Source organism: Schistocerca piceifrons, chromosome 6 (assembly GCF_021461385.2).
Source record: "Schistocerca piceifrons isolate TAMUIC-IGC-003096 chromosome 6, iqSchPice1.1, whole genome shotgun sequence".
NCBI lineage: Eukaryota > Metazoa > Arthropoda > Insecta > Orthoptera > Acrididae > Schistocerca > Schistocerca piceifrons.
The window spans coordinates 333,886,187-333,899,031 of NC_060143.1; the positions used below are offsets into that span (position 1 = coordinate 333,886,187).

At 38.3% G+C, this 12,845-nt stretch overlaps 1 protein-coding gene across 1 annotated transcript in view; it reads right to left on the reverse strand.

The window, feature by feature from the left end:
* The window catches only part of LOC124802675 (protein bark beetle), a 193,596-nt gene that overhangs the window by 127,208 nt on the left and 53,543 nt on the right, over positions 1 to 12,845 (reverse strand). The window contains exon 12 of the mRNA XM_047263603.1: positions 3,427 to 3,590. Within this exon, the coding sequence (XP_047119559.1) occupies positions 3,427 to 3,590 (164 nt within the window). The remainder of the gene's footprint in view (positions 1 to 3,426; positions 3,591 to 12,845) is intronic.

Consider the following 12,845-nt stretch of genomic DNA (forward strand, 5'->3'; position numbering starts at 1 on the left):
AAAGAAAAATTCAGAGTAGGTATTAAAGTCCATGGAGAAGAAATAAAAACATTGTGGTTTGCCGATGACATTGTAATTCTGTCAGAGACAGCAAAGGACTTGGAAGAGCAGTTGAACGGAATGGACAGTGTCTTGAAAGGAGGATATAAGATGAACATCAACAAAAGCAAAACGAGGATAATGGAATGTAGTCGAATTAAGTCGGGTGATGCTGAGGGAATTAGATTAGGAAATGAGACACTTAAAGTAGTAAAGGAGTTTTGCCATTTGGGGAGCAAAATAACTGATGATGCTCGAAGTAGAGAGGATATAAAATGTAGACTGGCAATGGCAAGGAAAGCATTTCTGAAGAAGAGAAATTTGTTAACATCGAGTATAGATTTAAGTGTCAGGGAGTCGTTGCTGAAAGTATTTGTATGGAGTGTAGCCATGTATGGAAGTGAAACATGGAAGATAAATAGTTTGGACAAGAAGAAAATAGAAACTTTCAAAATGTGGTGCTACAGAAGAATGCTGAAGATTAGATGGGTAGATCACATAACTAATGAGGAGGTATTGAATAGAATTGGGGAGAAGAGGAGTTTGTAGCACAACTTGACAAGAAGAAGGGACCGGTTGGTAGGACATGTTCTTAGGCATCAAGGGATCACAAATTTAGCAGTGGAGGGCAGCGTGGAGGGTAAAAATCGTAGAGGGAGACCAAGAGATGAATACACTAAGCAGATTCAGAAGGATGTAGGTTGCAGTTAAGTACTGGGAGATGAAGAAGCTTGCACAGGATAGAGTAGCATGGAGAGCTGCATCAAACCAGTTTCAGGACTGAAGACAACAACAACAATTATTTCAGCATGTTGTTTTCAAGATACAGAAACAAAATGAAACAATTATGTAATGTCAACTGGTTACACATATCTTACCTGTCAGTTCAACACAAACAACTATGAGTTTATATAATGGAGAGATTACGGGTAACAACTCACATATAGCTAAGACTAGAAGCCCAGCTTTGTATTGTTCCCTGGAATGCCCAAGGGAGGTCCATTGATCACTATGGTTTTTATTGCAATTTAGGCTTTTTTACAAAATGTAACAATAATTCATATTTACTGCTTTTAATATTGTTTTTATTATTTTTTCTTGTATAATAATAATGTGGCAAATTTTTATTTGAAATTCTTAAATTTTACTGTTATACTAAACCATACAAAAATTATTGCTACTGTATTAGAGGTACATAAAATGGCTTATATTTCTAGTGTTCGTGGTTTACATCATATAACAATAGGTGACAAATGTTATTATCATAGATTTGCTTAGCTGTCCACTAATTAAGCATTTATCTTGTAACAAATAAGTAGAGTTTTACTAGACACATTTTTATGGAGAACTCTGTACACTCAAAGAGTCACAACTGCACTATTTGCATGTCCTTTTGCTTAGACATGAACTGCAAGCAAATTTTTACATATAACACAGTTCTCTCTGGTTTTGTTTTTCTTGAACAATCCAGTTTAACACTTTTCTCCCCCTTCTCTGACGGCAATCAAAATAAATGGAGTCTGGAATTGCTGAAGGTGTTATCACTAATTCATCTGTGTTTTCATTATAAAAGACCATTAAGAGATGGCAGAGCCAGTTATCAACTTGTACAAGGTATGCAGATTGATCACAACCATATCTAGAATGTTATACAAAACATGTACAAGTCAGCACCTTGTCATGACTCTTACACTACCTTTGTGTGACATTTCACTACCACATCTACACCAAATTCAGTGTTATAACAACTGACTGTTTCCGGGGTTTTATTTTTGCTATCTAGTCATCTGTTACAATGGAGTGCACAGAACTAATAACAAGCAAACTTTTTTAGTCTTGCTCTAGTAAGATGTCATTTTTCTTAGTCTTCCCTTGGTAAGATGTTAGAGGAACGTCATCAACCTTATCAGTAATACTTGAATGAAGCATAGCTTTGCTTTTCTCAAAGATTGTGACTTTTCCCATCTGCTCCTGTTCAAAGTGCCAACAATGATTGTATCCATCTGTTTCAGGTCTTTTGCCAGCTTAAAAGAAGTGAAGAAGCTATCTGACGTAACAGTTCTCCCCTTTCATAAGTAAGACTCATGAGACATTGGGTAATACTTTCTTCCAGGATAGAATCCGCATGTCTCATTTCACATTTTCCCAAACAACAAAAATCATTCAAAACACCTAGCATGTTTGAGCAGCCAATGCTTCATTTTCAGATCCAGAAAGACCACAACTGTGATAGCAGTCCGTTATAGTTTCCAGCCCAACTGCTAGTGATGACAAACATATGCGCAAAAGTTCATCATTGTTGGCTATAAAAAAGTGCCAAATAAAACACGTAAAATGCATTTTTGTGAGAAACGGTCAACTGACCAATTTTGGAAACCAATGGTAAGTCAGCAATTATCTTAAGAGTTTGCAATTACAAAGTAAAACAATTTAGGCAAATCAGACCTTCTCTAAAACAATTAAAATTCACAGAAACAGGGCCCGCAACTCGTGGTCGTAAGGTAGCGTTCTCGCTTCCCACGCCCGGGTTCCCGGGTTCGATTCCCGGCGGGGTCAGGGATTTTCTCTGCGGGGTCAGGGATTTTCTCTGCCTCGTGATGGCTGGGTGTTGTGTGATGTCCTTAGTTTAGTTAGGTTTAAGTAGTTCTAAGTTCTAGGGGACTGATGACCATAGATGTTAAGTCCCATAGTGCTCAGAGCCATTCGAACCATTCACAGAAACAGACTATTTTAAACACCAAATACATTTGCGTCTCAAAATAAAAAATGATCCTCTGACCTCCGCCATACATACTAGTGTTAAGAATTTGACTGCTTGATAGATACACAAAAAAGACGGAAAACATTGCTACAGCTATTGGGTGAGTACTTCTTCAGTGAAGAAGAACTTCTCCGAAAGGTTAAAACAATTTTCCATCTTGTTTATATGGCCACTGAGCATCCTCAACATCTCAACTCTACAATGAGTTTTACTTGCACTCCTTTCATTATTTGTATTCAACAAAGGCCTTCCATTATCACATGTTCATACAGAGGTATTCAGAATGAAATGTCCAAAATATGTACTAAGTGGAAAGAGTAATCAAGAAAATACTGTGTTTTTCTAAGGGAGGAATCCTCAAATAAATTTTATGAATTTGCAATTTTCTCAGTCTGTTATGAGGTGGTTGCAAGTTTCTTAAAGTAATCAATTGGGAAAATACATACTTATATGACAGCCAGAGTTTTCTGCTCGAGTTTTCAGTTATTTATGTAGCACCAACTTAATTCCTTTCTCAGAACATGATCAACACTGAATCTTCAGCAACAAGGAAACCTTTAACAAGTGGTGTAGTGGTACTCATTAATACAATATTAATAACTGCAAGTTCTGTGTACTTTACATACCTGATTAATATGTTTTCACCAGTCCCAGCCTGAGGTAACTCTGCAGGCGCCATGAGCCAACCGTCAGGATCCGGTGCCAGCCCCAACTGACGGCATACTATTACTGAATTATGTTGAGTCCACCCGTAACTGCACACAGTGCCCCATGTCCCATTTACACGTATCTGCAGAAAATTATAATAATTTTTGACCCACGTGCAACTGCTCAAAAATTTTAACAGTAGAAGGTTTTAAAATGGACTTATATGAAATTCTTCACCAAGTAAATGTACCATCACTCTCAATACTGCACAGAAGGTATCATACACTTGTATAATTGAATTACAATAATATCTGAGAGGAGAGAACAAAATTTATCTTACAAATGAACTAATGGGTTAAGCAGAGAGGCACCAGAAGTGAAGTGCTTATTGCTGAGATGGGAAACTTTCATACATCTACAGAGTAGAGAGGAATTGTTGCCGACACACTCTTTGGATGCCTCAAAATAATTGTGTGATTGGCTGTGAGGAGAGAGTAGGAAAGAGGAATACTGAAGGAGGGAAAGGTGGAGGAAAGCTGAACAGACAAGTGCCATGGTTCATAATTGCGACCTCTCACTATGATGTGGAGTCTGTTTTATAGTTATAGTAGTACACTCTCCCAGTGACAAATATTGCAACATGCTGACCATTAACATGGTTCCTTTGGTAACTGTGACATTGATTTAAAGGCAACCGTGTATACCATAAAGATATATGACCAGACAGAAAAGAGAGAGATCGAGGAGGAAAAAAATTAGGTGAGAGGGAAGAACAAAAGAGAGTGGAAGAGATAAGTGGAGGAGCTAGGCCAGACCAGGAAAGTGCAAAAGGAGTACAGGCAAGAAGCCAGACACTAATGATGTTTGTATCAAAAAATATACCACAGCCACAGTTGCCAGAGAATCTAATGCATAAGGTCAAATCTTAAAGAAGGTGCAAACATAAATCACACTGTAATGGGCAGAGTAGCCTGTAATCAGAATATCCCTTTCATCTTTGGTGATGGTATGGTGTTGATTATACATGTAAGTGAACAACTTGTTCATTGTGCTGTTTGAGGCTTTCTCGATGTGACAACTGGTTGAAAGACCTTCAGCATTGTGTCGTTTGGTGTAATGAAAACGGCATTGTGTTGTTTGGTGTAATGAAAACTGCAGAATATTCCAATGAGATCAGACTTTCTCATGCTGCACATGTGATGTCCACAATGCATCACTAAGAAAGGGAGGTCTGGATGTCATCATTCCCTGGATGTTATTGTAGCCACAGCTCTTGGCACCTGTGTTTTTCTAACAAACCACCGTATACATGACCCAGTCACATTAATATGACCATCCACTATGTTCGATGTCAACATGCAGTAATAACTCAGTCAGCAGGTGGTAGCACTAGCACTGGAGGGAACATAAAACATGACTGGGGGAACATGGAAGAGTGCAATAGTCGTAGTAATGCAACAGTGGAGTGATTTATCTGACGTCGAAAAGGGCATGATCATTGGCTTTCGGGCCGAGGATGGAAGCATTTCTGAAACGGCTGAGTCTGTATACTGTTTACCTGTCACTGTGGTTAAAGTATACTGTGCATGGCAAAATGGCACTATCCACAACTGGCACTGAGGCAACTGCAGTGGATCATGGGTCATAGATGATGGGGGTGAAAAATGGCTCCAGAGATGTGTACGGGCAAACATGTGTGCAACTGTTGAGCAACTGACCATGCAGATGAGCAAAGGGGCTACCAACAGTGCCTGCTCAACAACCATTTGGCCAACCTCACTGCGTATAGGCCTCCACAGCACCAGCCATGTGAATCACATTTTACACTCCATCAGAGTTTATGGCTTGAAACATCTGAAAGCAAACACCCTGCAACCAGGCAGAAGCATTTTGGTCTGGAAATGTTCTCTTGACATTTCATGGGTGATCTCATCATTCTGGACAGCACAATTATGTATCTACCCCTGGGGACCAGTCCACCCCTACATGCAGTTTGTTTCTCCTCAGCACGATGGTATCCACCATGCGGAAGGATATTTATATTGTCATTTCTTAAAACTATTCTGAATATGATAATTCAGATTAAAAACTAAGCTGCTTTCTAAATGAATAATAGCACGCCCATTTATATAATATTAAATTATGAAAGACATGATGGGCCAAGTAAAGTCTGGGAAAAACTAATGGCTCCTTTTTGTACCTTCCAACATATGATTCTAGTGCTTCAAAAAGAAATCCAGGAATAATGTGCACTTCTCCAGCAACAAATACCCTTCCCATTCCACAAATAAACATTTTTTTTAATGTAGCGCAGATACTGACTAAAATATTGACAACAAATACTTTTCTAGACAACAGAAAATAAACTGCCACCTAAGGACAGCAACAATTCAGATAAAAACCACAGGGTAATAAACACAATGTGTTGTTTTTGGCAGACAGTCCCGGCAGGAAATTAACTAGTGCATTAACTGACATAAATAATGACAATGCAGCTATTGGAATCATGAAACTGGAGCAAAAACAACTGTTGTCCTAGAAGACATCAGCCAAAATAAAATAATGTTGCAAGAAACTGACCACATTGTGGTTAGAACAGTGTGGTGTGTGATGAAGCAGATGCTTTTGTTACATTCTTCGACACAACCAATCTAAAAGTACAACTGTTGTTACAATGTCCCACAAACAAAATTTTGTTAGGTTCACGCGTTAAAAGATAAATACAAAAAACAAACATCCAGATCACACAGCTATGTTCAGAGTTTGATAAATGTGATGTTATAGATATTGGTGATTTTGATACATATGGGTTTCTATAGTTTTAATATTCGACACACATGGTTTGAGTTACGCCATGGTTTGAGTTACCTTATTACTGACACGAAGTAGCTGTGATGTACTACTTTTCTCATGTCCATATTGGTAGCATTGTGCAATTTGATACGTAATAGCTATGGGTATTTCTTTTCTCATCTTTCTAAATAAACAGACACCCATTTAACTCACTTAGGAAGTGAGTTAGACATTATTACTTCAATGTTAATGTTATTCATGCAAGGGACAGGTTGTGTCAAGGCTGACTGTTAAAATTGACATTTGCTGTTTACATATAATGGCCACTGTTCCAGAGCTGGTTTGTTTAAATAAACCATCGTTTATTGTTGTCAGAAGTTTTTAAACTTTAAAATACGGTGGAACCTTATTAACAAGCACCTCCCATACCATGCAATTCACATAATGAGCAAAACAAATTGTAAAAAAAAAAAAAAAATGACTCACTTAACGAGCGATGACAAGTGACGATGATTTAATGAGACATCACTAGCCATTCACACACAGCAAGGGAAACATTCAACAATATAAACCTCTTTCATTGTCGACAGTGGCATACGAACAATGTCTTTAGCATGTACTGCAGTCTGAGTTCTTTCGGCTACTATCTTGGTGCAGTTTGTGATCACATATTTTTCTAAACTTGTGTTCACACTGTGTTTTTTTGTGTGCATATTTTAATAACCCTCGTAGAAATGCCTCTGAACATTAAACTGCAAGAAGACAACAATAAAAGAAAGAAAATTACCTTAGAAATGAAACATAAAATCAATGAAAAACACAAATGTCGTGTGAACACTGCTGATTTAGCATGCACATACAATCTGTCTACATCAACTATTTGCTCTGTACTCAAGAACAGGCAAAAGATTAAGGAGATAGATGCTTCAAAGGAGTGACATGAGTATCTGAACAATGGTATCATATTCTCAATGATGTCAAAAATTTGCTCTTTATATGGATAAATGAAAAGCAATTGCAGGGCAACACTATTAGTGAGAACACCATTTGTGAGAAGGCAAGAACAATTTTCACTGACCTCATTAAGAAGACGCCAGAATCTTCTGTGCTCATAGAAGTGTTTAAGGGAAGCTGTGAGTGGTTCAAGAAGTTTAAGCTAAGAACCAGCATCCACAGTGTTGTGACGCACGGCAAAGCAGCCACCTCTGTCTCAAAGGCAGCAGAGAACTTCATGAACAACTTCAAGATGCTCACAGATTCTGAGGGTTATCTGCCACAACAGGTTTTTAATTGTGATGAGATGGGTCTATTTCGGAAAAAGACCTTTTTAACAGAATAGGAGAATACACTGCCTGGTCACAATCCAGTGAAAGACCATCTTCTGTGCCAATGCAAGCGATGAACTGTTGACTGTTCAACATTCAGAAATTTCATGAGCCTTCAAGAAGTGTTGAGTCCAGAAGAGCAGGTTAAATGTGATGTGGAGGTCCAACAATAAGCCTTGGGAGAAACATGATCTTTTTTCTGACCAGATCAATGAAGTTTTTGGTCCTACGGTGAAAAAATATTTGATTAAGATAAATCTCAGGGTGTATACGTGGACGAGGAAAAAAAATTCCCGGATTTTTCCCTGATTTCCCAGTTAAAAATACACTTTCTCCCAGATGAAAGTACACTTTTTTCCGTGTTACGTAACAGTATACTTATCCTCAGAACTATGAAACTTATCAATCCTTTCAATGGTAGTGGTTTTATACACTGGCGTATAATTTCCCGGCACTTTAAAAAATGAAAGTCAGGGGAAAATACACGTTTTGGAAGGATGTCTGATGTGCAGCAACATGTACAATGCATATTTTCATATTAGGAAAGTATAAATTCGAATTCCACCAGACACCGCATGTTACTTTCCGAAGGATTGAAGTCAAGATTGCAATGCACTTTTGTAAGCCAGTCGTAGCTCATGTCAAGCAATCTCGCCAGCCGATGTCAGCGGATATTCAGAGCATAAGACATGTGATGTAGTCAGCCAATAGCAACATCACTGTTAAGAAGCGCAAACACACAAATAGGAAAAGGTAATGGTTTAAATTAATATACATAGTGTTGCTACAAGAAAAGAAAAGCTTTCACGTATAATATTGGTCTCTAAGATTAATAAGCTGCAAGAGGAGCTATGCTGTCACACATAAAGTTGATCTTTTTTGCGCAAGTTACACTTTACGATAGATCACACAAATGTGCAAGTAAAATTTTTAACAACGGCATAAGTGTCTGATCTTTTGGGTTCAAAAATATTCTAAATGGTCATCCTCAAAGATCTGATTTTTGAATGAGAGTCAAACGCTCTGTGATTTTAGAAATTCGTGGGACATTCGAGTACAGAGTTTATCTTGCAAAATATGAGATTTACTTTGAAAGTAACGCTTTTCAAACAAGTATTCGGAATATATTCCCGCAACCTGTTAGAAATAGATTCTTTTCAGCAGTTGCCAGAGAGCGCCTGATAACAGGCGATGCTGTGCTTGCGCAGCTACGATGACGCAGGAAGCCCATACATTCCTAGGTATAAAACATTAAAAGATCTTACATTATGTCATAAAAGAAACAAGACATGGGAATTTTGTGAACCATACTAAAACGCATAATTCTGCTTAAAGTGCACATTCATATGTCCAGATTCAGATGTAAATTTTCTTGGAGTACCAGTACTGTATTATCTCACGTTTCGTTCTTTATGATGGCATAATACCATACGTGCTAGAAGATGAAAACATGAACTTGAAACGCAGCGAACAGTTGAAACTAGCCAAAAGTGCTGAATTAAACACTTCGTTTCAAATAAACTGACTGCCTCAGCAGAAAAGATTAATAAAAGTCAAATTCCTTTAACAAACTGACAAAAATAACTTCACTGTTCTGCAAGGCGATTAACACTTGACTGTCAGAAAGGTTGAAACAAAATAAAATCTGAAACTAATAACAAATTTTACCCTTCCATAATTATGTGAATGTATTTTAATTCACTTGATAGCTCCTGGCCACAGAAATCTGTTTTGTTTTCATTTGATGTGAGAGCAATGAAGAGGAACCAGCAAAACCACTTAACATAAACACAGGTCACGTGGAGACTACCACCTCCTCACTACAACTCAGATTGCTCTGTGCATCAGGTCCAGATCTACAATATTTCTCAACCGGGGCAATATTAGAGAGTGGCACTCCCCTCCCTCGAGCATTTGAGGTAAGATGCCAAAAATTTTAAAAAAATCGACTTTTCAAAGATACCTTCATTTTTTAGCACTCATCTTTCTGAAGAGTCTGTTACATAAAACATTTATGTTCGAGGGAACGTTATACATGTCATTTGGTCTTAAGTGTGCCGAAGTGCAGTGCCACGCCTCTTTACACAGCATTCTTCCATCGCACGTCTCTGTATTTCGCTCTGTGGAATTCAAACATGTAATATTTTGTAAAGGGGCCATCAAACTATATTCAGGCAAGTGGAAATTAAAATGTCCTACGGTGCCTCTCCTGCTCCCAGTCAGCCAGTTTGACATCCTGCCCCTCTTCAAAAAAATCTTGCACTTAATACTTGATGAGATTATTTGCAATTGGCAGAACAAGACCTCTTCAGATAATTTGGGGTCTTTACTGCCTGTTAGCTAATAACTGTTTTGTGTGACATAAAATTAAATATAGGATACATAAAACGAATAAAAACAAGAGACAAGAAAGACAGTACACATTTCTTCAATCCTTAAGTCCTAACTTTTTTGTCTCTCTAATCTTGCCACAGCTTTATATGGCATACTTTCCTTTCTGGGAAAGAATCTATTACCTCATCAAAGTTCGTCAACATTTTGCTACATGAAAAAACGAAATGTTGTCTAATACTAGAAACTCTGTTAATACAAATAGTACCCAAGACTGGTGTGGTTTCCCGATCTGATTATGTGTATTTTGTCACTGTCTGCTAGATAAAACGAAACAGGCCTGGCTAATATTGCAGCAATTGTTACACACACCAAATAAACGAGACTGTTTTGGCATAAATTGTCATTTTTATAACACGACAGAATATAATTCACGAAGCACCAATATCAAATGCCTATTAGGCCTACTACAAGCAAAAATTTTTATGTTAGGAAATAGTTTCACGTTTCATTCATACTCTCTAGCTTCTGAAGCATGAGATCGAAAAGTAGTAGTACGAAATTTTTATATAAATTTTGAATCGTCATATTCTTCCGTAATTTGTGTGGGTCCCCTTTGCTTCTCTTTCCTCGTTCTAACAAACAATCTTGTCATCACTAACTCTGTAACTATTCCTGCCAGTGTCAAAACTTATTCTCTGGTTAACTTCACTAACCCTGCCACAATCACCGGTTTAGTTATCCCACATTTATTCTCCAGTTAGAAGTTATTACGTGTTCGTACAACTCGTTTTCCGCGCGACTCCCAGAATAGAACTTTGGCAGCTGTTAACTGGGGACTGTATAACTGGCCCTTAGTAGTGTAGCGGTCTGGCCAAACATTTTCTGTCAAAAATTCATTTCCTTGGATACCCGCAGAAGACAAGACATAATCTTTGTTGCCTGTTATTCCTGTTAGTCATTTATTTTCACTCTGGTAGTGTGAATCTATGGAATTCGCTAGAAATTATAACAATGCTGATCATTTGCAAACCCAGTCAACCACATAAACAGTGAGTGATTGGCATTCACCCGTTCGGCTCGTATAGCCTCGTCCTCTTTTGTCTGCAGGAAAGTTTATTTCTAGATGCGATGGGGATTCCCCTGGCAGAGACATCACGTACACTATGCACGCATTCAAAAATCAACTTACGATTCATTCAGAAATCAACTTAGAATTTGATCAAAAATGTTAAAAAACCAACAGGGATGCATTCAAAATCAAATGAGTAATCGATAGACCAACGTGCGCTGGATGGTAGGTGCTTTGTGAAACAAGATCTTTTTCCTCGAGAATATGAATTTGGCGTCCCCACCCCACTTGAAACTGCCATCCAGGGTAGATACCCTCGTTTGCCCTTGCCCCCTACCTCTAGTTCCGGGCCTGTTGCGCATATGTGAATCTGGCAGCTTAGGCGCACCAGTAAAATTTTTCCGTATAGCATCTGACTGCTTGCTGCTATTGCTTATACAGCTAACTGTCACACTTCTGTAGCCAGAAGCGGGAGCAAGGTACTACTGTTATGCGACTCAACTGCACATGCACATAAGCTCGCTCGCAACCACTCAAATGAATCTAAGGTAAACAGTTGAGATGTCATGCTCATCGGAGGCAATTTGTTGTTGTGAAACATTGCATAGTCTTCCTAAAGCCTTTGACACATGTTGCTGTCGGCAGACGCTTGTATGAGCACTGTGTTTTGTTGTTGTAAATGGTGCTTTTTTTTTTTTTTTTTGAGCTTTATATTCATTTTTTTCTCTCGTTCATGTTTTATTGCTGCAGTATTGTTCTGCAGTAGTGAGATGCAGTAATATTTTTCGTTGGAGTATTGGTTCTTACCAGTCAAAGTTACGAAAAGTTAACTGAAAAATAAAACAATAAAAACTTCCCAGAATTCTAAAATGTTTCTGGGTTTTTCCCGGTTTTCTCCCAGATGAAAAAATTCCTGGGTTTTTCCCGGATCTCCCAGTTGTCCAGGGTCGTATACACCCTGAATCTACCACTCCATGTCTTGCTTATTTTGGACAATGCTCCTGCCCATTCTCCAGGCCTACACGACCACCACCTTGAAGAATTTCAGTTCATCAAGATCCAATTTCTGCCTCTGAACACCACTCCATTACTTCAGCCTGTGGATCAGCAGATTATTTCTAACTTTAAGAATCTCTACACTAAAGCACTCTTAGAGCTTTGCTTTGAGTTGACTGAAGCTACCAATCTCATTCTCATAGAGTTTTGGAAATATCACTTCAACAAAGTGCCTGTGTCAAGATGTCCAAAAAGGCGTGAGAACGGGCTAGCAAGAGAACTCTGACTTCTGCTTGGAAGAAGCTTTGCCCGGAGTGCATTGTTGCATGTGACTCTTAAGGTATCTGAGTCAGTACCAGTGGAACCTTAGTCAACAAGATTATGTCTTTGGCCAAGAGCATGGGACTAGAAGTGGATAACAATTATATCGATGAGCTTGTGGAAGATCACAGCCTAGAAATGACCACCAAAGAACTTATGGAGTTGCAGTTTGTTTCACAGCACGAAATTGTCGAGAGGAGTTCTTCAGAGGAGCAGCAGGAGGTGGTAACAGCAAAGCAGCAATCTTTTGGCACAATAAGAGAAATACTGAAAGCATGGGAATCGGTTGCATCGTATACTGAAAATCATCAGCCCAATGGAGCAGTGGCTATGTGCGCTACAAATTTTTTTGACGATAATGCTGTGTCGCATTTTCACCAAGTGTTGAAGCGTCGGCAGAAACAAATGACTATAGATAGCTTCCTAGTAAAAAAGAATTAGTTATGTATCGTGAATAATGAAGTACATAATACTGTATGTATAATTTTCTTTCAATAAATGGCATGGAACACATTATCATATTTTACATTATTTTATACGGAATAAATTGTTTCATTTA